Source organism: Poecile atricapillus, chromosome 3, assembly GCF_030490865.1.
Source record: "Poecile atricapillus isolate bPoeAtr1 chromosome 3, bPoeAtr1.hap1, whole genome shotgun sequence".
In the NCBI taxonomy this organism is placed as follows: Eukaryota; Metazoa; Chordata; class Aves; order Passeriformes; family Paridae; genus Poecile; species Poecile atricapillus.
Genome location: NC_081251.1, coordinates 115474975 through 115501952, shown reverse-complemented (window position 1 = coordinate 115501952; position 26978 = coordinate 115474975). Strand labels below are relative to the sequence as shown.

At 46.2% G+C, this 26978-nt stretch overlaps 1 protein-coding gene across 7 annotated transcripts in view; it reads left to right on the top strand.

Moving 5' to 3' along the window:
* SPTBN1 (spectrin beta, non-erythrocytic 1) overlaps positions 1–26978 on the top strand; it is a 115665-nt gene that overhangs the window by 23873 nt on the left and 64814 nt on the right. For 4 of the 7 annotated variants that reach the window (XM_058836555.1, XM_058836552.1, XM_058836553.1 and 1 more), the window contains exon 2: positions 9696–9895. In XM_058836555.1, the coding sequence (XP_058692538.1) occupies positions 9748–9895 (148 nt within the window). In that variant the 5' untranslated portion in view covers positions 9696–9747. Of the gene's footprint in view, positions 1–9692; positions 9896–23126; positions 23626–26978 lie in introns of those variants that run through there. The other 3 variants (XM_058836557.1, XM_058836559.1, XM_058836558.1) reach the window with 3 other exon arrangements.

Here is a 26978-nt window from a genome sequence, read left to right as displayed (position 1 = left end):
GTTTGGGGGCAGAGCCAAAGCAGCTCGGGCTCATTCTTCCTCTCTGGAAATTGTCAGCAGGCATCCTCCCCCGAGCAGGGAGGAGGTGCCTGCGCACAGCCTGTCCTCAATTTCTCCTCCTTGGCTGGGAGCGATGGAGCCTTTCCCTGCCCTTACATAAAACCCTCCAACACGGAGGAGGTTTGCCTGGGCGTACATCAGGGCAGCTTGACGTTCCTCGCTGGTTTTGCGTCCTCTCCCTCGGGGACACTCCGGGGTTGCCAAGCCGTGAGTGCGCTGAGCCTCCCACGGCCGCATCTCGTTTGTGGCCGTGCCTCGGCTCAGCACTGCGGCACGGCCCGGCCGGGCAGCGCAGCCTCCTCCCGGGGGAAGGACACGGGAGCTCGCAGGGATGCCGGGAAGATGGGCAGAGCCTCTGGCTCACTCCCACTCATCCACAGGTTGAATCCCCGCTGATTGGGCTGGGACATTTCGGGAGAAGGGAAACAGAAGGGCAGGGGAGGCAGCAGTAGGCTGGCTGGTAAGGCAGGCCTGTTTACTTGGCAGCCCTCCTCCTGTAAGGAGGTCAGAGCTATCGCATCTCGGCCCCGGAGAGGAGCACAGGAGCAGGAATGTGCTCCGGATGGAAGTGTGTCAGTGCCTGGAGTCAGCTCTGCAGCAAGCACAGGCTGCTCTCCTTCGAAATGTGACCCAGGGCCAGCGTTTCTGTGTGAGACCCCCACGCGAGGAGTGGGAAGTGCATGTGCCATGGCACAGCACCTCCGGTCCCTCTCCCACCCCCAGAAACTTGGCTGTAGCTCTCTTCATTTCAATTAATACAGATGTAAACCGATATTGATAAGTTATGTGGTCACACAGAGGCAATCACAGCATTTCTTGAACGACCCCGTGATGTCCGAGTTGTCTTTTTTATCCTGAAGAAAGTTCCCTTGTGGTGGCACTAAGGTGCTGTGTCCATGATGCCCCTCAGCCAGGTGCCACCTGGCACTGCCAGTTTGCTGCCCAAGTAAGCAGTGATGTCCCCGAGGGCATTCAGCTTGCCTGGGACTTCCTGCCAAGTGAGGGGCATGGCTGGGGTCAAGATGTGAAGCTTTTCCTGCACCGACAGCAGTGCCCTCATCCAGAGGAGAGCCAAGTGTCTGGCAGGCTGGAGGCAGCGGGAACATCTCAGCTTTCAGTGCTTCCCCGACACACAGCAGGCTCCCGAAGCTCAGAGCTCTGTTTCTCGTGAGCTGGGTCATGAGAGAGTGGAGACCAGAAAATTGGGAACTCCTTTCCTAGGGCACCTGGTTTTTATTGGAGCTCTGCTCTGCGTGAGCGCTTGAAAAATACTAAAAAAGACTTTTTTGTTTTGTTCTGCTGAAGAAAAAGGTAAATACCGCTGTAGACAATTGCCCTGTATTTTCACATTCTTTTGGTGAAGGTCAGCCCACAGATCGCTTCTAGAACAGGGTGATGCTAAATATTGTCCTTTAAATGCTCAGTGACTGTGGAAGGAATTTTTTTGGGTAGTTTCTTTGGAAATGTGTTGATAAGTAGTGAAATATATCTGTTTTCCTTCCTGCCAGACAGGTTGTCCCTGGTGTCCTCCACCACTCCATCCCCTTCTTAGAGGTGTTTAGAAATCTTTGCCTTGCTCTGTGGTCAGGATGGCAAAGGGTGAAATGCAGAGGCTTCTACCAGCATTGCAAGGTGGTTTGGTGAAGCAAGGTGGTGGTCTCCTCTGTGGTAGCTGTGAAATGGCTGAGTTGTGCTGAAGCTGAGGGGTGGATCAGAGTAAAGGTTATCTTGAGTGATAACCTATGTCAGAAAAGTCCTTCCTATAGTTCTAGAAGGGACTCAGCTGACCTGGAGCCTTTTTGATTCCAGCTCCAGGTCATTTCCTCTTGTGGCTTTCATTTGGGTTCAACCCAGAGCACCCTTTACGGTATACACAGACAAACATATTGTTAATCCTACTCAGATTTTTAATCACTTTATATTAATTTACCACCACCAGAACATTTTTGCTATTACTTTCTTTTATTTAGCAAAAAGTTCAGGTAATTCTACAATCAAAATTTCCTGTCTAAGAATTTATAGTACAATAATTGCATGGGCTGTAAGAGCTAAAGGGCTCTTGGCAGTCATATTCCCCAGAAAAAGGAGTGGCATGCCAGCTGCTGACCCCAGAGATCAGAGCACACAGGTGCACCAGCACATATTGGCTGTCTTGTAAAGCCCTCACAACATTCAGGATGCTATTCCAGTCCCGAGCAGAACATAATCCCTGGTTTGCTGCTCATTCCTTACTTTTCAAAGTGACCAGCTGCGTTTGCACCAGAAAAGTCTGCAAAGTCTGAAGAGCAGATTCAATTACAACTCATGAACTGGCACTTGAATTTTCCTCCATGGGAACATCCTTCCTTGGCCCAGGCTTTGGAAAAGGCACTTTCTGGATGGGTTACCCTACTCAAAAATGTAGCTCTTTCTGAAAATGGGTGAGAAATCTAATAATTGGAATGTAGAAGTTATAAATAATGTAAGAAAAAAGGTGGAGAGAGAAACTGCTGAGCTGAGCTGGTCCCCCAGGTTTTTTCCAGCTAAGATGTATGCATGGCAGGACATTCCCAGATATCCTAATAATTTCAGGGTCTGTCTTTCACTTACACAGGAAAGACTAAGGATAATGCAAGTGGTTTTTAAAAGCAAATGACCAAGAGCTGCATGAATTTAAATCTATGGGAATTTCTTTGCTGACCTACTTAGAAGCAGAAAACAGAATGGTGGTTTTAGAAAATGGCCAGCTGATGGTTCATAAGATTTTTTGGGTCCTGAGTTAGATCTCTTTTGGCTGTGTTGGATACAGAGGTGGTTTGTGAGTTGGAGTGAAGCTGTATTTAATCCATGGATCTCACTGGAGCAGCCATGGACTATCTCATGATGTATTTATTGGAGTTGAACTAAGCTCTTAGTGCTTAAATTCTACTAACTTTGCCCAGCAGTGCTTGTTCAGGGAAAGCCACAAACACCTGACAAAAGAGGTCGAGTACTCTTTGTTTCAAAGTTTAGATCTTTGAGCACTGAGCTGGGCTCAGTATGTGGAGTTTTATTCTCACAGCCCTCATGGGTGTTCATGCTCTGTGTGTAAATCCAGGCCCTGCTGGGTCCCTGTAGACTTTCCCTTTTGGTTGGGTTGCAGGAATGCTATTCCCTAGGAGCTGCTGATGGCTGAGACAGAGCCCTCCCCTCAGCAGCTTGGCAAAATGTGTTTTACATTCTCCAAGTGATGAGGGGAAAAGGAAGGGCAGTCCCAGAAGGAATTCGGTGCTTGCTCCACCCTGAAGTGTTGTGTGTGGTAAATTCAGTTCTGCTTCATCTTTGTACTCCTCTTTATTAATTTCTCTCCAAAACCAGCTGCTTTCTACTTAAAATATCCAGATTTTTTTCTGGTTTACTCTGTTCATGGTTTGTATATAGTTGGTGGTAGGGCATGGCCTTCTTTAGAGGATGGTTCAGAGGCACTTTCTATTCTAGGATGTTCCACAGGGTAATACAGAAGCCCAGAGGATCCCACCCCACAACTCCTGCTATGTGTCTGACCTTGGATCGAATCCATACGAAGCCTCCTTCTACCCTCTTGGTGTTTTAAGGAGGCTCTTCAAATAATGTTGGCACATCTTGGGCTGTATCCTCAGCTGGATGGAGCTACCTCAGATTACAGAGGGCAAATTTGGACCACATATATCAATTAAATTATTCTACAGTCTTCAGGATAAAACGTTGGAGTCCAGGTCTTCTGGGTGATGTATGAAAAACTGGGTGAAGCTTCGTTGCTCCAAGTGTAGAGAGAATCAGACCAGAAGGTTTTAATGGTCTGTGCTGGAACGGAAGGGGTGGAAACAGAGATTTGTGTTTTTAAATAACCAATTTTCAGTCCTTTTGAGTTTCTCTGTGCACTCAGTGCCCTCGGCTGTGCTCGGTTGTTGGAATCCTTGTCCCGTGCTGGGTGTGCACGGGCCACCCCTGCTGACAGCTCTGGGGGCTCCAGGACAGTGAGGCTGTGTCTGTTTTCAGGGAGCAGCACAAACACTTGCTGAAGTTGTTTCAGTGCTTATTTAATTATGTACCCATCTCCCAGCTAGAGTGTGATATCCTGGGGACCTCAGAAGGAAAACAAGAGCCTGGAATCCACTCTTACTGCCTGGTTTTTGGAGTGATGGGTTATCTTTGATGTGGGAAGCAGACCTCCCTCGTGAAGGACGGGCTGCCTGATTTTAGTGACCTTTGCACGCTTTTCCAGCCTGTATTGGGAATAAAGAGGCTTCAGTCTTGCCTTGTTTGTGCATTCCTGAAGTGCCCCACACGCTGATTGTGACGTTTGGAGGCACAGCCTGTCCCCCCTTTGCTGTGACCTTTCAGGGTGCTTTGGGCTGTTGGGCTCCGCATCCATGGACAGCCAGAGGAGTCAGCAGCACAAAGTGGGGTGGCTTGGGAAGCAAAGACAAAGACATGGAGCACCCTTGGGCTGGAAAATGCAGAAGCAGTATGGTTCTGTTTGTGGAAGGAAAGATGGGATTGGGAGAGGGGATATTGGAGGTCAAGGGAGTTAGAGCATTGCTGAGTTACTGCCTTTATTATTTTGGGATTGGTTCAGCAGCTGAAACAACAAGCCAGAACATAAGTGAGTGTGCTGCCCTCTGCCCTGTCGGGACAGGGGAGCTCCTGTCCCTGGAACTGTGCTGCAGTTCAGCAACCAACACAGGGGCTGAGCCCCGGGAGAGAGTCTGGAAACAGCTCCTTGGCCTTCAGGCTGAGAAATGGGGACATGCATTTTCCATCTTTCTGAGCTTCATGCTCAGGACTTCAGCTTCTCAATCCAAAAGTTCTGTACAACTCTTGAGTTTCTACACAGTGTTTTGTAAATACTTGCAGAGTTTGACCTGTGGGGGTGTTTGATGTGTGTGTTCATTTGGCATCCAGCCCTGAGCCTCTCCCAAGGTGTCCCTATTGACTCTGACCAGGCCACTTTCCTCTGTGTGGAAGCTTAGGGTGAGAATCTCACCCTTTTGGGATGCCAAGATGTGAGTGGACCCTGAGAGTTCAGAGGAGCTTCCAATCTCCAGTTTAAATATTGGCTTAAAATGACATTTTAAAAATTACTTAATGTCTGTTGTGCTGCTGTTAAGAGGGAGCTGAATGTCGCTCAGAATAAATGCAAAGTTTGGTTACATTTTATCTAAATTTCCTTCTCTTTAGTAATAATCATTGCTCTAAAGTGAAGAGCTGGACTGGTGAGATGGTCTGAGGCATCAGTAGGAGAGAAGGACAGACTGGAGGGAAAGTATCCTGCAGAGAGGGTAATGGAATTGCTTTCTGTGCTCGTCCAGCCTTGGTTTCAGAGGGCTACCAGAAAGGAGACAGTGTGTAATTTTGGTTTCTTGGAGCATATCTGATCCTGGATATTCTTGGAACATATCTGATCTGTGGGATCAGGACACCATTCTCTTTGTCACAGTGGTTGTGTCCGTGCTTGTCACCAGACCTGTGTGCTCTGGTGACCTGGAGATGGGAGTGCCTGTGTCTCCTTTTCAATCCTGTGACAATCTGTGGGAGTTAGAGATGAACTTACAATTTATCTTTAATGCCAGGAAAGCTGCAATAGGTTGGGCTATGTGTTAGCCAGGGAACAGTCTATTTACATTAACCATGAGACCATTTGGGGATTGCTGTTCTAACAGTATTTTCTTCAATCACAGCACCATAAAAACCTCTTGACAATCCTTAGTTAGAGTAACATGAATCTAACTACAGTTTAGCATGTTTCCTGGAAGAATAGTAACTCTTGAAAAAACAATGTTTACTTTAAAGATAAATGTAACTATTAGGAAGTAATTCCAGATGTGTGGTTATGGCAGAATTTCAGGGATTATAGTCATAGCCTGTTTAGTGAATTACATGATTGCATTTAAGAGTAGCCAATGAATTTTTTTTACATTAATTCATTCTTCAGATGGGCCGAATAAAACTGTTTGTTTTCTATTATCTGAGAAACAAACAGAGCAGAATCTGGTCTATTTATGAAAGTAAATACAAAAGGTCTGACCCCTGGATGTGGCCTTTGAAAACTGTCTGAGAAAATTCTCTTCCTGGTAGCTGATTTTTTTCTTCAAGCCATTTCTTCTTTTTGAAGATAATGCCAACCCCCCGCCCTCAGATTATGCAATAGGTTTTAAGGAATGCTTTGAAATGAAATGGTTTGATCTCTTTTGTCTCATGAGGTCGTCTAGCATGGTATCCATTGCAGAAGGGTATAAAATATAACAGAGTAATATTTAATCAATGAAAAAACAGATTTTTCTCAACCCATCGTGGAGGGCCTGTGGATTCAGGGCCCAGAGCAGCTCCATGCTATTTATTAGTTCAGCCCTGTGCCTGCTTATCCCTGGAATTACCTGCTAACATCTCCAAGCCAAGGTGCACTAAGCACCGGCAGATGAGTTTAAGAGGGTGTGGATTAACTGAGAAACCCCAGTGCCTGCTTTCTCCAGTTTATGACATCCTAGAGCCTGAATTATGAATGGTAAAGGAACTGTGACCTGCCATTTCTGAAATGTCTTCTTCCCAGTGTGTTTATCCAGTCCTGAGAGTGGGTTGGCTTGCAGGATGTTGCTCGGGATGTTGGCAGCTGAAATTCCTGTTCCTCTGGCTCTCTGCAGAAAACATAATTCCTTTATTAGGGAGCTATCTCAGCTTAAAGCCAGGCCAGGATGTTTAAGTGACAAAGGTGGCTCCTGCTGGAAAATGGGCTTCCCTCTGTCCGTTTGCTCTCTGTGGATGTTGGTGGGTGCTTCATGCAGAGGCTTAAACTAAATCTGTAAATACATGTGTGTTACATGTCTGTGTGTGCTGCACATGCACACAGAGGGTTTTCAGCATGTCCCTTCAAGTGCAGGGCTGATTTCACAGGTGGATTACATTCAAGGTCATCAACAGTGAACTCAAGGGCTCCAGGAAAATTCCGAACCGTTTTCCCCCGTTACTCCCTGGGCAGTTTATGGTGCTGCCCATGTCAGATTGGGACACCCTTAATGCAGGCACAAGATGTGCTGCTGCAGGATCTCCATCCCTGCAGTCAGGAGCCTGCAGGTTTCTGCCAGGGCTCGTGTTTATCTTCCCTCCCTGTTCCTGGAGGCACCGGTGGCTTGTGCTGGATCAGAGCTGCAGCAGGACTCAGGAAAAGCTGTTTTCCAGCAGGGACTCAAGGCGGTGGCTGCACTCTCTGTAGCTGGGTCTGTTTCTGGAATCAGAATTCCGTTGTGTTCTCCTCACCTCGCTTTGCTGCAAGGTGCTTATTTTTATCCCTGCAGCGTTTTCCTGCTCCCCAGCTCCGCTGTCCCTGTGGCAGGGAGCCACATCCCAGAAAAGGGAGCCTGATGTCAGGGAGCGAGGTGCTGCTTTTATTAGAATCAGAACAAGGATGCAGGTTTTCCAGCCCTATAGGTGTGGGATAACAGGCCATTTCATGCTCAATTTAGCTTTATCTGGGATAGATTTTGCTTGTGCTATGCTCAGGGTGGAAGAAGTGATAAAGCACAAGTTAGAGTTGAATTTATTCTGGATCGAGTTGTGTGTGTTTCTAAACAGCAGTGACACAGAAATAAATTAAATCCCATGGTTTGTTCCATCTATATTAAATTACATGTCACTGCATCCCAATTTTGGGGTCACTGATTTTTATGGTTGGAGCTGCAGCTTTTCCAGTGGCACATCTGCTCTTCCTTGAGCACCGGTGAAAATAGAAGAGATGGAAGATGATGCTGTCGAGCAGCCCGTTCCCACTCGTTGTTTATACTGGCTGCTCCGTGGATTTAATTGGAATTAACCCTGATTTCAGCCTGTGTGCAGGGATCAATGGGAGGTTTTTGTCTAGGCCTGCTGCTCAGTGAGGATCAGCTGGTGAGTGCTGTGCAGAAACGCGGCGAGCGGGGTTTAATCCTTGCCCCTGTGTTTGCTCCGTGCTTTTGTTTGTTCCTAGCGGCGGGATCCGGCCGGAGCGGCTGATCCATCCCCGGCTCCTGCGGGATGCGCCGCGGGAGCTCCGTCCCCACGACCTTCCCCAGAGCCACTTCTCCTCGCGTTCCCTCGCTGTTGGCAGCTTCCCATGACTAAAGCGATTCCTCCCCACCTTTCCTGAAGGTTGAACACTCGCACTCGGCCTTCGGGAACGGCTCCTTACGTAAGGGCCTTTCCCATTCCTGCGCCAGACCCCGGGATCTGTCCCCGCAGAAACAGGGCACGGACCTTCCGTGGGGTGGCACCGGGGGCCAGCCCGGTCTGCTCTCCCGGGCCCGGACCGGGAATTACCGCCGCCGCTGAGCCACGGCAGCCGCGCCGTCTGTCGCGCGCGAGGTGCATTTATGTCCCGACATGGGGGTGCCGGGAGGGGCCGGGCCGGCAGGTGGCGCCAGCGCGGCGGGCGGGGAGAGCCGTGAGGGGCGGCCCCGGCCCTGCCGTGAGGGCGGGCTCGGCCTCACCCTGAGGGGCGGCCCCGGCCCCGCCCTGCGCTCCGGGCTGCCGGGGAGGGGAGGGAGGTTGTGTGGCCGTTCGTTGGGTTTTTGTTTTTATTTTAAATTTTCTTTTTAAATGAGTAAGTGAGATAAAAGAGACAAAAGACAAGAGAGGCCCCGAGTCGGGGCGCCGTGAGGGGAGCGCGCGTCCCGCCCAGGTAAAAAAGGGCGGCCCCCTGGCTCCCCCTTGCCCATTTAACTGCATTTCTGGTAATTATAGCGTTTTGTGAAAGTGAGCTGTGAGTTTCTGTGTTTTTGAGGAGCACCCTGTGCTCCTCAGGGTCTCTCTGAGCATTGACTGGTGAAGGGGATGCTCAGTGCTGTTCCCACTGGGCTCACAGCTGTGTATAACCTTCCTCCTCCAGAGGTATCTGCCTCTTGTATATCTAGTACTGATAAATACATGGAAATCCTAATCAGAAAGCAGAATAAATATGCAAACAGCACCCTGAAAGAGGAGAACTTCACCCCAAGGGTTGCGTTGGTGGGTGCCATGTTGTTCCTGTGGAGAGTTCAAAGTAATGCATCATTTAGTTGGTTTTATCTGGATTAGTTCATAAATAAATTGCCAGGACCAGTCACAAAGTCAGTATTTGCATGTGGAGACAGAAATATTTCTTCAGATACATGTTAAAAGGCTTTTGCTTGTCAAATGCTTATGTAGCTTTTTGAGAATCTGTATTTCTTTTTCCATCAGTATTTGCACCATTTTGTAAAGGTATCGAGGTCATCTTTGTACTTGAGGTTTTTCTTAGCCAAATTATCCACAGCTCCATATGCTTTAGCCAGCATTCACAGATCTCTAAAGCCGAGAGTCTGCTTTTGAAAATGACAGTTGTGGAAGTGTTTTGCTGCACTCTTCCATCCATGGAGCTGAACATGACAATTCTGGGTGTGTGTATGCAGTAAAGCTTCTGGCTTTGGCTAAGCACTTCATTTTTTGAGAGTATGTGTTCTCTGAAGGGGTGGTTGGTATCTCACCTTGAGACACCAACTTGTACTTGAGATACCGCTTGTTCTTGAGCTTGTCTTCAAGTAAAATACACTGATGTTTGAAACCAGAACTCCTGAGCTCGATCTTTATGACTTTCTTTCAACATATGTGTACCATCTAAATGATTATTTTTATGTGTTTTTCTTTGACAGAGGGTTTTAGGAAGAATCTGATGGTGAGGAGAGGCTAAGGAGAAGACTCAGGATGACGACAACAGTAGCGACAGATTACGACAACATTGAAATCCAACAGCAGTACAGCGATGTCAACAACCGCTGGGATGTCGATGACTGGGACAATGAGAACAGTTCTGCTCGGCTGTTTGAGCGCTCCCGCATCAAGGCCCTGGCTGGTAAGCACTGACCTCGGGTTTGGAAAAAAATAAAAAAGCTCTCCTTCAAAATACCTTCATCTGGAAGTGTGCAAAACACCTCACTAGTCCTGGAAAGGAGGAATGTGGTAGGTGGAGGTAGTTGTCATGTAGTAATGAATGATGGGACTATACATTCTTTCTGAAATACTTGCTGTCTTCTGCTGAATTCCACTGTCATCAGCAGAGAAATGAAACTGGAATGGATCTTTTCTCATTTGAAATGAGATTACATTTAATTGTGGAGTAAAAAAAGCTATACATTAACCATATTTGTTTATAGAGCAAAGAGATGATGTCATGTCCTCTCGGCTCTGAGTCACTGCCCTGCAAAGCAATTTTTACGCATTCTGTAAATGATTTCCTGACTTTTATGGTAGCATGCCCACATTTTTGCCCTCTGAACAAAATGCCTTGGCAGTGTGGGACAGGAATAGAAAACAGCTCAAAACTATGCAGAGCATTCTGCTGGTGAAATCTGAGCTCCAGGGATGGCTTTAAACCCAACACTTCATAAGGTGTTGAGACAGGTTTATTAAATCAGCTGCCCTGAGACAAAGGTATCACCTGTTCCATTTGTGATTCCAATGGGACTGGGTCCGGGGTGCAGCGTGCCCTTTCTGCTCTCTGCTCCAGCCGTGGGGATGCATCAGATGCTGAACCCCTTTACGTGTCAGGCACAGGCCAGGATCAGATGTGGAGCTCAGCAACAGGGAAATGAAGTAGTTCATGCAGGTGGGCAGAGAGCAGATCACGTAACTCTTCCTGGGGACAGTAATGCTATTGACTTAATGGAACTGCTCATAGAGAGGGGATGTGTGTTAAATTTTGCTGCCTTTAATTACAGCAGTTCCCATCACTGTGCATTCGGAATGACAGGGAGAATGCCTTACCTGGGCAGGACCGTGCTGAGTGGGATCAGAAACAGCTTGCTGGTGCCTGCGGTGATAGACAAAATGAATCTCAGCTTGGATTGCTTTATTTTAATAGTTTACTCTTGTTTGAGGAAGAAACTGTATTTTACTCCTGCCACGTTAGTGATTGTAGGTTGTATCCTGTTCCTTGGGTGGGAAATGCTTTTAGCACAAAGCTCATGAGCCGTGTTTGGGTGTTAGATCTCACCTTACTGCAGCTGCTTGTTCCACTTACTTTTGTAGCAAGCAGAGCTCCCCACCTGAGTAATGAATAATAAACATGAAACTCTTATTTCAAGGAGAAGTAATGTAAGGAAAGTACTTGAATTATTTAGCTACCTAAAACACACACCAATGTCAAAGCAAATAATTTTGCTGAAGATTCAATTCAGATATTTAAACATTTTCCCACAGTATGGTGTATTTATTTTTCTTCTGAATAAGCATTACTCATAGTTATTTTAATTTGATACATTTCCATACCTGTAATTCTCTACGGTTGGTGCTGAGAATGCTGTGTGCTGCCAAAACTTGGCTTAGCATCCTGCATTGCTGCAGCACTGCTTGAAAGCTTAATCATGGTGCAGGGAGAGAGGAGTGAAGAGAGGTTTGTATTTCAAATCCAAGGTTATGGTTAAAGGCTGAGCTGTGGTACTTCTGGCACTGATCAACATATGTTTTCAGATATGCTGTCTGGTGGGTAATCTTCCCTTGCAGAAAGGCACTGGCAGGTTTTTAACAGCTGCAGCCTGGAGCTGGGCTGGCAATAATCTCTGTCATTGTCCTCTTTCAGTGGAGACAGGCCCTTTCTGGAAAGGTGCTCTCCGATTCAGCTGTGTGTCACAGGCCTGGGCACAATGAGCCCTGGGTGAAAGCCTGGTGCACACACAGTCAGCTGGGGCATGGCAGGAGATCCTGCTGGGCTCTGCAACCCCTGCGTTTGTCTGGCTGCTGCACCACCACTTTCCTCTGGGTGAACTTCACTGCCCTCTGAAGCTGAAGTAGTTGTGTGCCACCTTTGGGGTCTGGGTTTACTGAACAATACTCCAGCTTGACTTGGGTGAGTGCTGGCTCTTTGTGGGCACGGGCACCTTCCCACATCTCCAAGATTGGGCATCTTCTGACGCTAACATTTCTCTCCAGAGGTCATGGGTGGGCTGTATCTCAAGACTGCCTGTGGCTGTCCCCTTGCAGTATGTCAGTGACAAAATATAACAAAAGGCTATCAATGTCTTGCATTCTATGAAACACTCATGCATCATTATCCCCTTGTCCTAATACGAAAGGTTTCAAATGAATACACCAGGCACTGGTTCCTTACATTTCATCACCAAGATGCAAGCGGCTGTATTCCAAAGTGGAACAGCCGTGGGCATGTTACACTGCCTGACTAATGGCTCTGTACTCTCTGCGGGTGCAGGCATCTTCTTTCCATACCCTTCCACAAGCTGTGAAATGCCTCTTTGGCAGAGCTTCCATCTCGTGTTCATTCTGCTTCACTGTAATTGAAGTGAAACTTACTTCCTTTAAGGTAAAGTGAGGTAAAGAGTGAGGAAGTAAGAAGTGAAGTTTGTAGCCAGTCTGATGCTCCACTGCAGGAAGAATCCTGACGGCCTCACATTCCATCAGGATGTTGAAGTATTTAAACAGCAAAGGCAGGAGGTGGTGGTCAGAATAATCTGATCAGAACAATGTCCTGAAAGAAGGCTCAAGTAAAGCAGGTATGATATAATAATAATAATAATAATAATAATAATAATAATAGTAATAGTAATAGTAATAGTAATATTGATAGAAAACCAGTATTGTTAGTAACAGCAGATAATCAGTGTTGTTAAAGTGGTCTGTGTACCATAAAAACCAGAATGTAAAGAGTTATTTTGGTTTAAAACCAAGAAATCATCTGGGAACTCAGCTTTCAATCAGAATCCAGATTTGGAGGGATATACAACCAGATTGGTTGCCATTCATGTTGAACTAACTCACTCTGCAACTGATATGAGAAGAAGGTAACTGATCCCTTCTTCGCCAAGTAAGGTATCCCACTGTAGGAAATCATCTTTCACCTGTCCTTGTTCCCTTTGGTTCTTTGGAAGGTCTTGCTGGAGGACCAGGTAATTCTACCTGCTCTGTAGGAGCCAAAAGATATCATGTTTGTGCAAGATTCTTCATTCACAAATCCTCAAGGGTTGGATTTCGTTTATCTAGGACCATTAGCTAACTGGATTTGTCGTGCAGCTCCTTGGTGCACGAAGCTCTTGCAAAAAGCTTAAGAAACAGTTCAGTTGTTCAGCAGAATTTTTCCCATTCAGCCTTTGGGCTCTGAGGTTCAGGTGTGCCATGCTTGCCAGCTCAAGTGCTGTTTTCAGATACCATGAGAGCTGTCACCTCCAAAACTTTCCATTTCTTCAGTTCGCTAATTCAATATTAAACTTGGCTACAGTTACTCGCTTTTCTGCTCATTTGTATTTTGCCCTTTTATCCTCTGGGTTCATCCAAGTGACCAGAAGGTCTGTGACTCAGCTCCCTGGCCCATGAATTAAAACCAGTTTGAAAGAAATGAGAGGAATATCCTAGTGTGGGCAGGAGTACATTCCTTTTCCAGCTTCACCCGAGTGGCCGTGCGTAGGTCGGGGCACTCACTGGTGTTGCACGATGTGGTGTTGATGAGCCTTACAGGGCAAGCCAGGAGGCTGCATTTGTCGTGCAGCTTTCCTTAGTTGCCCAAACTGGGCTTGTCATTCATGCCACTAACTTAAATCCTCCCAGCAGCAAGAGGGGGAAAAGCGTTGAAGTTGTTCCCGAAGTTACACTATTGAATTTCTTTTTTATATAGTGGACTAGCCATTTCATAAGGTTAAAAAGATTAGAGAAAATTTCCAGTGGGAAAGTTCTGGGTACCTTATGTGAGGCTAATTAGTCCCTTGTGGCACTGATATTTGAGCCATTTTCCCCACAGCTCCAGTGCAAAAAGTCAGCAGAACAACCCCACAAAGAGGTGCAAAGGAAGATTCTGCTTCTAGTACTCTCCAGGTATCACACACCTGCCTGGCCCTGCTGTCGAGCATTTCTCTCACAGCAAAATTTCTGTTTCACTCTGAGCATACAGAATGAAGTTTCACGTCTCAAACCAATAAAAAAGGGCAATTTATGATGATTTAGAGCTTAAGAGAATAAACCTTGGATTTATTCTTGGCTTTGAAAGAGCATACAGAGAATAAGCTCTTGCAAGGTGTTTCCTGAGGATCCTGCACCTGAGCTATCCTGGACTTAAAAATCAGTCACTAATTTTAATAGCAGAAAGTGGTAAGGAAGGAGTGCTCAGCATGATGGTGATGCTCATAAATCAGCTTGAAAGGGCATGTGAGGGATTCACTTGAGACTAAACAGAAATAAAAACCTTAGAGCAGCAAAATCTGCTCTGCACTGGTGTGGCAGAGCTGGTTGTCAGCCTGTGGATTTGTTTAGAGCTACAGGCCTAATGCAGGCGTACCCAGATGAGCATGAAAGGGCTTATTTTAAAAAATCTCATTTTGCTCAGATAAAAGTTGATGGAAATTTTTCAACAAAAGCTTTTCCAAATGTTGACCTCACTCTATGCTTTCCTTCTGGATTTTGCTTCTGGAACAATTTCTTCTGTCGTTTCTAACCTTCCCAGAATCCGCAGGGGCGGGTGTTGTGAGCAGTAGTGTCCTTTGGTGTGTTGTGTGTCAGGCAGGCGTGAAGGGAAGGAGCAGGGCAGCAGAGAGGCTGCTGTACTGCCACATGTCACCTGTGGTGCTGGCTGGGACTCCTGATGCACACTGTGCTCTTATCAGAGAGCAAGGAAAAGCTCAGCCCATCTGTCACTGTGCATTAATGCATTGGCTTTTAAAGTTGCCTTGGAGAACTGTTTCTAAAGCAGACAGTAAAAAACAGACAAAAAATAATGCCTTGTTCTTAGTGGGTGTATTTTTAAAAATTATCAGTGGACTGACCCAAAAAGAAGAGACAGTGTGTCTGGGAAACATAGAGTAACTTGCAAGTAGAAGCAAACAATGTATTCAATGATCAAAAATGTAGCTTGGTATACAGATAATTTGTATCTTGCTGCTGTAACAACGTGATTTTTAGTTTCAGTTGGGCATGGTTTGGGGGTTTGCCCTCTCTCTCTTTAGAATCAAAGGAGTCACGTTGCAAACTGCAAGGAAGCGTAAGTCAGGTTCTTGGTAGTCTGATCAGATCCCTGGTCCCGTGTAGCCTCTTGAGTAGAGAGGCAAGCTGTTGGAAAGAAGTCCTGCTGAATGTACCTCAGGAGTTGTCTGGAACTGCGCGTGCTTGTCTGCTCCATGGACAGGATTTATGAGTACTTAGTAACTGAGTGGTGGATGACAGTGGTTGCATCCTGGTGAATGACTGACTGTAATCTGGCACGCATTGCTCAGGCAGGATGAGCTGGGGCTGGAAAAATAGCCTTTTTGTTTCTTTGGGGACAGAGCAGGATAGGAGCAGTTCTGGCAGCCTCACTCTGGAAAGTCTGAGTGCTGCTGTCATTTTACGTCTCCACTGAAATCCTTTCAGGACTAAGCACTGTTGAGTTGGACACGTATACAGGAGAGCCCAACATCTTGCCAGCATGAGCCTCTGTTGATTGATCCCTGGATCTTTGAATCCCTGTGCATTAAGCTCCTGGCTGGAATACAGGTCCATATCTGCTTCTCATAGTTCCTTGAGGAGAACTCCAGGCATACGCCAGTCCTTATGCACAGAGGACTCTGTGCTTGGACAGCAATGCAACAATTTAACAAAATAAGGTGCAAGAGGATTCTGTGCTCTAGTTAAGCTTAAATATAAAAAGCCATCTGTACCCAGAGGAAGCCAATGGAAAGCTGATGTATGTGTACTGACTCTGTGTGCACAGACTTGTGTATTTGCCTTTGGGATATTACCCGTGATGTGTGCAGAGGGATAATCCTGCAGCAGGTCAATCTGTGTGGTCATACCTGGGCATTTCGATACTGTGGCACTGCACTGACTTCCAGAGCGAGCTTCCTTACACTGATTTTAGGTGGGAGCTATGCCTTCATTCCCAGAGTGGCACAGCACACTGCTCTCCTGTCTGCTCCAGTTCTCCTCATCCATTCATCCCCATGGCATCAGTGAAGAGTAGGAGCACTGGGGATGCTTTTGGCTGCCCCAAAACACTGAGCTGAGTGGGAGGCAGTGCTCAGCATCAGCAGGGCAGGAGTTGTGAAGGGGGGGTAAAGAGCTCTGGCTGCAGCAGCTGCTCTGGGAAAGGAAAAATGCTCCCTGGGAGACACACTCCATGGAGTCAGTGAGAGCTGAGCCAGGCACTGTCTTAAGCCTGGGATAATACGCTGGGATATGTTGACAATTTAGAGGAGACCTCCCAGCCAGATTGTTACCTGGAATAAACTGGATTCTCCCCTGGCTTCTCCGAGGCCATGCTGTCTTACACCAGCTGGGAACCTCACTAGAGGTGGCCCTTCATGGGAAATTTGAAGGCTGAAAAGACTGCAAATGTTCTTTGCTGTTGGAGTCAATGTTTTAGGGATATTAAATACAGAGAAACCATGAGACCCTTCACTGAGATAATGAGATTGTTTTTAAATAATTTGCTGAATAATCTTAATGGAAATGATTTCTTCTTTATAGAAACTACATGCCAATATTGGCAATATATATATTTTTTAAAATTATGGCTTCTCTCAGGGGTGAGCTTAGCTGTGGATGAATTTCAAAACCTAGTCATGAGTCTGTAATTCAAAAGAAGTCTTTCCACAAAAAATGCGTATGCAGAAGAGAATGTTCTCATCTCATGTCTTTAGCATCTAACTAGCAATGTTTCTGTATTTATGATATTTATTCAGCCAAATCTGCAATGTGCCTTGCATTTTTTCCTTCTATTTGTTGCTGGGATACTGCCTGAAAGCACTCCCTGAAGTATAAATAATGTCTAACAGAGCACACTGCAAAGTGAAATTCAGTGCAGGATTCAAACATGTTTACTAATTTCTGTTAACCTTGGAGCTCTTCTAATGGGGAAAGATTAGTGATGAAATCATTCCCTCGGATCAGAGCTTTGATTCTTATCTTGAGGTAATATCCTGGAGAGATATAAACCCAGATTGCCTGGAGATGAATTTCCTTGATGGGGAAGAGGCAAAAAGAACAGGAATAGGGATAAAAACCAGCCACCATGTAGAGAGGGTGATGAAAATCCACTTCTGAATTCTACTTCTTTAGTTTCCAGCATTCTCCCTAACAGTTTTGAGCTCTTTCAGTGAGCAAGGCAATCGCTACTATTTTTTTTTTTGCCAACCACTTTGTATGTGTATGTTGTATGAGGATTTTTTCAAGTTCTTCTTCCTTTATTAAGCCTTGAAAGAGGGCTGTCAAGTGACAGTGTTTGTACATCCACTTGTATAATGTATTAATTTTTTCAATACATCATATAAAAATGAAGTTGGTTGCTCTCAAATAATAACTTCATGAGTTGGACACAGTTAATAAATGTCAGTTGATCACTAAGCTTTTTTGTGGAGAGAGGCAGTTTCCAGATGGGGACATAGTCTAGCTTGTGGAGATTTGTAAAGATCAGTGTATTCTGCTGTTTGTTGTTACCCAATTTCCACTTTGCTCAAGAGTAACAGGACATTGAATTGTCATGCCTGAGTGATTATGGTGTAGTAACAGTGCATCTTCTGTGTTCCTGGTCAGACCAAAAAGAAAAAGAAAATGGTTCAAAAGGAGGAAAAAGGAGGGTGGGCATTTCTCTGTCTCTCTCCCATACATATAAACATAGGTGCAATTCAGGTGGAAGAGAAGTGAGGGAGAGGCAGTGACAATAATCCCAGCTTCTGAAAAAGCAAATCAAAACCCACTAAAAAGAATTTTCTGCAAGAAAATTAAGTGTTTTCATGACAAAATTTCACAGCCAGTGAGTGTGTTAAGTGTGTACCTGTGCAGTGTGCTTGATTTGAACAGGCTTTGTAAGGGCTGCCCACCTCTGCCAGGGAGCAAGCCAAGTGCATTTCATGGGCAGCAAATAAAACCTGGGAATGTAGTTACAGCTTTCCCCTGTGCTGGTGAGTTGATGGAGTATGGGAAGCAGTACAGGTTGGAATGCAAACCAACAGAAACCGTCATTTCTTCCGAAAGTTTCCACAAGTGCCTCCTGTAGCTCTTCCCTGTTGGTGTTCCTGGCAGGTGTTTGATTCCTGCAGTGAGCAAGGACATGCTGTTACAAAAGTCACATCAACTTTCCTGTTAATCTGGGACTTGTGTAAACTGAAACCCGAAACCAGGTGCAACTGGCCCAGTTTCAGTAATAAATTGATATTCTGGCCTGGTTTGTGAGAAAATTCCCAAAGGTTTTGGTCTCAGATGTCACAACCTCGGGATTCACCCGGAGCCCAAAGCTGGTTTGTACCTGGGACTTGGAGTGGAGCTGCTGGAAGGCCAGCCTGGACATGGCAAAAGCAAAATGTGTAACAGACCCTTCTGTAATAAAAATCTTTGTCTCCTACTGTTTATTGGGCCCGTTTTCCTTGCCTTTGGATTGCACTGGCTCTCCAAAGCCCATGTGGGTCACAGAGAATGTATCTGGAAGGGACTGGGAGAACCCCAGGAAAGGGAAGTTGCCACTGACCTTCTGCTTTTAAACAGAAACATGGAGATACTTTCTGCAGTGGAAATGTTACTGAAGAGGAGATCTCTTGGTTTGCTTGTGTTCATTTCACCTCCTTGTGAGAGAGTTACCGAGGTGTTGCAGGACACGGCAGGTTAGGAACTGAAGGGTTCTGTTCCCTCCAATACCTGCAGCAGAGATAATGAGCTTGGCAGCTCATTTCTGCTTGGTGTGTGGGCTGCTGCTTCCAGCATCCTAGATAAAGAACTGGAGGGAAACCAGCTAACTCTTCAGGATTCATGTTATGCAAATTGTCAAATAAGGTAAAAATATTTATTTCCTATTACATTCTAGAACAATCCCCAGCAAAACCTCTCTCTCCTTGCTCCAATATAAAGGGAAAGGTTTTGTTTTTACTGTGAGGATGGAGGCAAGTGTAATAATGAGTTTTCAGTTCCTAATTGTAGCACTTAGGGGATGTGTAGGAACTTTACTTACCTTCAGGAGAGGAGCAAAATGTTACGTGATTTCTCTGGAATTTTAGTTTAATAAATCATCCTTTTTATATTGTATTTTTTTTTCCTTACTAGCCACCAACTAGAGAATTTACAAGAGCAAGAAAGAGTAAAGAGAAAAGACAAGGATGATGATTAACCAGGCTCATAATTATTGTAAGCTGTGGCTTAGAAACATTGATAATTAGGTATTTGGAAGGTAATTTTGCTGGGTCTATCATTAGTTTCTTCCTTAGAAACCCTAGTTTTTTCCTTTGTGTCAGAACCTGCTCACTTCAGCAGCATTTTTCAGAACCATGTAAAGACAGAGCCCAGGAGTTACCCTTTTGTGTTCTGAGGTAAGCAGTTGTTTCCAAATGTGACTTGTACATTCATAATATTACTGTAATCAACCCCTCATTCTCCTTGAGGCTTTGCAAAGCTCTGATTGTGTCAGCTAGGACACTCTGCATTATGGCTAAGTGGATAATCACTTGTGTTTTATTTACTCTGAACAAGTACACAAGCCATCATCACCTGGCAGGTGCTGTGAGACAGGGACAATTCAAACTCTGCAAAAGTTATTTCACAGATAATGGGCAAAAAATTGAGAACAAAATTTAGAGGGTGGGAAAAAAAAACCCAGCACACCCCTCCCTCCTCAATATGCTAAGCTTACTATAGGTTTACTATATGGTCTGGCTTTCTTTTCCTCTAGTGCTGTAATCACTAACGAATTACACCATGAATTTCCAGCTGTGTTGATGCGATAAGTTGTACTTGGCCTAGTGCTCCAAAGCTATCTATGGCTTTAAAGCATTCAATCCCCTCCATAACATATTATCTAATTAATGTTGTCAAGGGCTTAGTCAATGTAAGATAAACAGGGAAAATGAGTAGAACTGGGGTGTCACAAAGGGCTTTGTGCACCAGAGCCTTGTGATCGATCCGGTGCATCGCCACATGGCAGCAGAAAACGGCTCAGGTTCACTCATTTGCAGTCAACAGCAGAGCGATGGATTAGGCTTGGTGTGACTCACACAAACGGGGAGCTGGCAGGATGCCCGTTTGGAAACAGCCTTGCTACATACCGTGTAGCATTTCACAAACACAGACATGTCCCCATTTTGCTTTGCTCTTTCCACTGAATTCCCACCCACCTGTTCGGCAGAGCCTTCAAGATGTACAGCAGTGCCCAGCAAAGCAGCAGGAAGGCCCTGGCAGCTGAGCCTGGCACCTGGGCCTGCCCCAGGAGCTGAACCATCATCAGCAAAGTCTGTCACATCTGCTGCTGGGGGGACATTGTTCAGCCCAAATGCCAACCTGGATGGCAGCTCAAATGAGGTCAGATATTCACAGCAAGCGCTGCTGACAACATGTCAGGGTCTGGTGTCTCTGTTTGCCAAACCTGAAACAAAATAAGCTCAGTTTGAGCACAGGTTCTTGCCTTTTCCTTTAGCTTTCCCCCCTGCTTGCTGTGTAGCCTGCATTGCTCCATACCTGCTGCAGTTCCTTCCCTGTAAGGTAATGTTTAGTGCTACTGGGCAGGCCAGAATTGGGAGGAACAGAGAGGGGACAGGGACAAAAAAATCAAACCATCAACCCCCAAATTTTGTTCAGTATCTCCTGAAGCTTGCAAGCTTCAGTTGTCCCACAGGGGACAAGCTGAAATGTAAATTTGTGTGTGTGGTGTTAATGCTTCATGATGGGGTGGGTAAGGCCAGTCTGTGTTTTATATGGGCCTAAGCCAAATAATTATTTTTAGTTTTTAATATTTTCCTTTTTGTAGTAGTTTACTTTTTAATATTTTTAATAATGACCACGTGCATTAGTGCATTGCCTGCCAAAGGTTTTGGGAAAGCCTTCAGCTGGGGAAAAGTTCCTGACTTATGGCCTTCATGGTGTTAAAAATGCTCCAGTTTCGCCGTCAGTCACTTGGACTTCAGTTTTACCTTCTGAGCTCACATAGCAACACCTGTTTGCTCAAGGTGGGACAGAATGAGTTGATATGCCTGCAGGTAGGGCCTGGCTGCCTGCCTGCTCTTGAGGGGAAGGGTTTGCATTTAATTATAACGTAGGTCAGGCATGGCAGGCAAAAGCTGCTGTTGGTAGGAAGCTGCAGGAGAAATATCTGTGATGGAAATAAGCCTGTACTTGTGTGCTGGGCAAAATATGCTCCTCCAGCTCGGCAGAGTTCACCTTGCTGTTAACAGCCCAGCTTACCCAGCTCTGTTCCTGGGAATTCAGGAGCCTTTGGTACTCTGTGCTGCCTTTCTTCCCTGGAAGCCACATGGCCAGGGCTGGCGTGTGGGTGCCTGTGTGCTGCAGGGACAGCTGGCTGCACAGAGATTAGCAGAGGAGGGTTTAGCAGGAGCCTGCCACACCAGCCCATTGTTGTCTGGAGAGCAGCATCCTGCCTGCTGGGGCTGCAAGTGCAGGTGCTTCCTCAGGTCCCCCTGACGCCTTCCAGACATGTTTTTAGGGCATAAGCCTGCAGGGCCTGCTCTCCTACACAGCCACTCTCCTCCCTGATACTGTAAAGCCTGTCTGGGGCAGCTCAGGAGTCTTTCATGACCAAGTGTGGGTAGTGCTGAAGGGATTGAAGGCCAAGTTTCAGAAATGTTTTAGGCTCTACTTGAAGTGTGCTGTAGTACCAGGAGTCTTGTGTAAATACAGCTATACTGAAATAAAAGGGATGCACTGAAATACCCCAGTAAAAGCCGTTCTCTATCAATATAAGTGACTCTGGACTAGAGCTGTGGTGGTGCTTTAAGTAAAACAGTATAGTTAAAAGCCATAAATATTTTAAATGCATTTATGACCTTAGGAGCAGCGTGCCAGACATTTTCAACAGTCCATGTGTTTTTGGAAACCCCAGCTTCAGTTGAGAAGTGTCGACTTCCATCACTTCTCCCTAAACTGGCAGTGTTCGTGGTTGGACTTTGTGCACATTTGTTCCCTGGTGTGCTGGTAATGGCTGGTTGAATTTCCACCTGGCACCAAGCAGGACCTTGGGCTGCAGTGACTCGGGGGAGTCGGCTGAGCTTCTCCCACAGAAATTGTCCTCACAGAAATTATTATATGACTTAAACCTTGTGAAATTATGGTATCAAAACAAAGGCAACATTTTGAAATGTTTCATGAAGGGATGGAGTGGGAGGAGGAGAGAACATGGATTCCAGTGGAAAGGAATTTGGAAATGCAAGAGAAGAAGAAAAGAGAAAACATTTGTGTGAACATTATCAGCAGTTTTTAAAATGAACAGACAAATGTTATATACTGAGACTATGAATGTGGAATTGACCTTTTAATTTTACTTACAACTTAGGGCTGGGAGCTCATGTCCCTGAGGGAAAACTGACATCCTGTATCTAATACCATCTGCAGGAACTGACTTCCAGGGCCAAGCCCAGCTGCTGCTGCTGCTGCTGTGCACGTTTGTATTTCGGCAGGGTATTGAGGTGCCGGTCAGAGCTCGGCGAGGCATCCTTATTTACGTTAGAGCCCTCCCCCTCAGCGCACAGCCCATTAATCTTGCAGTAATACCCAGCACACTGATAACTGGGCAAGGAGCCACATGCACAGGGCATGTCAAAATCCTCAATATCGTCAAGTAACATAAACCGAAGTGACAGGAATTGGCTGTTTAAAGAACCTTTCGACAAAGCTTTCGTTTGTTCCCGGTGTGCTGGAGCGTACATCTCCCCGCGTCCCCTCCTCGGCTGGTGCTAAATACTGAATGAGCGCTTCTGTGTGCGTGCGGTGCTTCTGCAAGCCGACAGCCCCGCAGATAAATAAAGAAAAGTGCCCTCCTTTTCAAGTGATAGTAATCTGAGACTTTTCCGTTACATGAGGCTCCTAACAAAAGGTTGTAATTCCAGCAGCTTCTCTCGGGAAGGTACCACCGTGCTCGGCGGCGGTGCCGGCAGCGCGGGCCGGGACCCCGCGGGCAGCCGCTCCCGGGGCGCGGCGGAAGGACTCGCTGGCGCGTTGCATGAGCCGGGCCGCTCTTCCCCTGCTCCGCCGCCCCTTCGCCCTTGGTACAGCCTTCCTTTCCTCCACCGTGCCGTATGGTAATCGAGTGACATCAGCCCGCGCCCGGGCGGCTGCTGTTTATATTACAAACCAGCAGAAAGGTCTGAGGTGTGCGCGGCTCCTGGGAGCGCCGGCCGGGGCGGCAGCGCGTGGCTCCATGCTGCCTTTACTTCGGCCTGAATCGCACGCTTGCTTTTATTTCACTTGGTTTCGCCAGAGCCAGACGAGCATTTGAACCAGATTCGAGCACTTGAGAGTTGCCTCTTGTGAAACTGGGGGGAAAAAAAAACCAACAAAAAAACACCCTCCTGGTGCTTTAAGTTTGAATCCATTACAGAGAGCTTACCGCCAAGCCACACTGCTGGATTTTGAACCGAAGCTGTTTTATTTACTTAGGGCTCAGGGGGGAGCGTTTTTGCTAGGGACTGACGCCAAGCTACTGGAGGAAGCTGGGATTTACCTGGATGTATGGTAAAGAAACTTGTGGTTCCTTTATGCTGCAGTTCATCGTATCTCTGCGCTACCTGTAAATGGAATTACAAAAATCAACCAGTATGCCCGGGCCGTTGTCCCCAGGATATGCAGCTCAGGTGCCGTATAACTATAACCAGTTAGAAGGACGATTCAAGCAGTTACAAGGTAAGCCTGTGTGGGTTTTTTGGAGGTGTTGCCCTGCTATGATCCTTGTAAACATGTTAGTCCGGCCTTATTGCACCAAGGTGTTAGTGAGAGAGGACAATATTGGTGCTGTGGGAAAAAGCTCCGAGTTCTTTTATGGGATACTGTGTGGCTTTCCTCACTCCGAAGGTGTCCCCAGCCTTTCACAGGGTTGAGGTGTGTATCCAGCCTCTGAGCCACTCAGCCTTGCAATGAGGACTAAGGCAGACCACGTCTCTTAGAACAATAAGGGGGAGAGTGAGGGAGCAGTCTCCTATTTATTTTATCCTTAAATAAAATACAGTTAAAACTGGCCATCAGTCATAAATTCTAGCTGTGGTTGGGTGCAGTTTGCAGTGCAAGGGCCCTTTCCAACCCCCGTGTACCTTCTGCAAAGGCGGAGGGTGGCTTCACTTCTTCAAATGAGGAACAGTTGCATAATTCCCTAACGAATTAATTTGCTCACGCTATAGATATCTGTGAAAGCACTTGTGTACTTGTACATTCCCAGTCTTCTTTGCTTTTAGACAGGGAGAATGTCCTTTAATATTTTCCTATTGAGTTCTCTGTCTGTGTGAGAACCAGAGGTTTCTTTTGGGGATGCCATGAGCTCTCAGCAGGGAGGGTAGGCCTCGGCCAGGGCTGCAAACCCCTGGTGCAGGGGGCAGGATGGTGCCCAGCAGCTCCGTGCCCCAGGCAGGGTAAAACAAGCTCTGCTGTTTCTCTGTGGAAGACACAGCCCAACAATGAATGAACTCCGGGATTGCAGTTGCAAAATAAAAAAGAATTCTTCACTGAAACCAAACCTCCTCCTCCTCTAGATCCATGTGACTGAAGATAGTCCCAGAGCAGCCTGAGTACAGCGAAGTGCTGCCCTTCTGTGCATGTTTCTTCATTTACTCTGGTCTGGGCTGCAAGTGTGGTCTGTGGTTCCTGTCAAAGAGGGGGCAAGAGCCTGGTTAGTGCAAAGAATGTTCCTATTTGTTGGCTTAAGGAGGGAGGGGAAAAATAATTTTTCATTCATAGCCCTTGGTTTGTCTTGTAAACTGGCTCACAGCAATGGCTGCATGTTGCGTGTAATGAGGCAAAATGACAGCATCCTAAACTCTGGGAACATGGAAATTCCTGGGACAAGGCATGGAAAATTCAGGCTCCAAACTTGCACACCAGGGAATACCTTAGAGGCTTTATCTTGGGACATCTGTCAGATCTTAGGCTGCAGTACTTGTGTTGGAAAGAATTAAGTTTGTGGCATGAAGAAAAACCTGGCTCATGCCTCTTTCTTTGCTGGTTTAGTTAGCAGTCTAAAGAAGGCAGATTTTATCATTTTCAGGGTCAGTGCTTCAGGAATCCATTATCTGTGTGTTTACATCACACTGAAAGAGGAAAGCAGACCACATTGTTGAAAGCCCAGAAAGTGAATTTTCCCTTCAGTGGAATGCACCAAGTTGACTTAAAAAAAAAAAAAGGTTAAGAAAAGATGCAGTGCTCTCCCCAAAGTACTGCAATTTCCTCCAGCAGAAGAGATAAAGTGCAGTAAATTCTGTGCAGTTTTGCAGCAGACCATCCTGTGGCTGTTTACTCACATCACAGGCTTGAAAATGAGTGCTGCCACTGATCTTGTTCAGGGTGGAGCTTAGGTGCAGGCAATGTTGTAAATTATGCACCAGATACTCCATGAAATGCTAAATAACCATACAAAATATCGTGTGTGATGGAAAGGGAGTGGCTTAACTCTGCTGACACAGAAGAGGTCTTTGCTCGGATTAGAGGCTCTTTGCTTGAGGAATGTCCACAAAGCCATTGTTTTGGGGTTGTAAGATTTTCAGGGGATTCTTGCTGGAAGGCTCTGGTGTGAACAGGGAGTGTTCTGTGCCACTGGGCAAAGCTCAAGCCCAGCGAAGATAAGATGAATATATCTCATTTTTTAAAATTACAGATTTATCACCAGTTATACCTCTTTCACAACGGAGATGTGCAAACAAGTAAGAGCAGATGCATTTCAAATAATCAAATACTCTTCAATAATTGTTTCACCCCTCCTGCTTCTGGTAGGAGGCCTCTCTGCAGCACCACCAGCATGGCCACCACACAGATTACTCTAAATTCTGCTCATGTCCTTCACACACTGAATTTACCCCTCTTCTCTTCACAGTTCCTGCAGTTATCATGTGAGTCCCCAGCTTTGCACTAGATTATAGCAAGGCACTGTTTAGATCTAGTGAATGTTGGGTTTTCCTCAAAAGAAGCACTTGGGAGTATATTGTTTTGTCTAAAATAACACAGAGCAAGTGCTCAGGCCCTGTACGAAGAGAAGTCTGAATCAGCAAGGAGTAGAAGACGACTCTCTCTGGTCTCCTCTTTCCTAAGATAGACAATATATGAGGTTTGACACTGCCAGCTTCACATGAGGAGAGGAGCCAGCCTAATTCTGCCCCAAAATGCTATGGACAAAGCAAATTCCCATCATACACGATTCCCTAGGCACTCCTATGTTCCACCTCTTTTAAATGCCTTGAAGTGATGATTGTAAGGGAACGCTCTTTCAACTTGATGATGCTTGTGGGGTGATTAAAGCAGATTTTCCAGCTCAGTCCTGCTGGGGTATGAAGGCAGTGCAGGCTGTGGGACCAGACCGGCTCCTTGTGCACCTGGAAGGGGTCACCTGGCAGGGGATCCCAGCTCCCATTTGCCTTGATGGGCCAAAGAGAAGCAGGATGTGGCAGAAGGCATTGCTAGGGGTGAATCAAGACTGTGTCAAAAGAAGCCCTGAAGTCCAGCGTACGATAATCCAGGAGTTTAATGTACCCAGTCCTCGTGCTTGTGAGAATGTCAGCACAGGTGTGAGGAGAAAAATGCTTTAGCAAGTTGTGTTTCCTTTATTAAATTTCAGTAAGTTCCTACTATGCTTAGTTCAGCCGGTGCTGGAATGATAAGTGAGCGATACTATCAGTGGTTGCTATCATCTTAAACCTAGGTGTGGAGTTTTGGTTCTCATGGCCACTCGTGCAGTAGCAAGGGATCAGGTTGCACCGCTGCAGTTGCTCGCTGCAAGTAAAGACAGAACCCCAAAACTTGTTTGTGGGAAACACGTTGCCATGGAGCTTGTGCAGGTTCTTTCAGTGGAGAAAGTCTGTCCTGCTACACTGAGGAGTTAAATGCAAATCAAAGCAAGGTATGTTGTTGTTTTTATGAAACGAAGGCTGTCACCCGTGCTGTGTTAATGTGGCAGGATCCTGTGGATCGGCTGGGCACGGGTTATAGGAGCTGGCAGGAAGAGGTTAATGCAAGTCAGGAATTTGGAAGGAGATCCCTGCAGCTGTATCTCCTTCCAG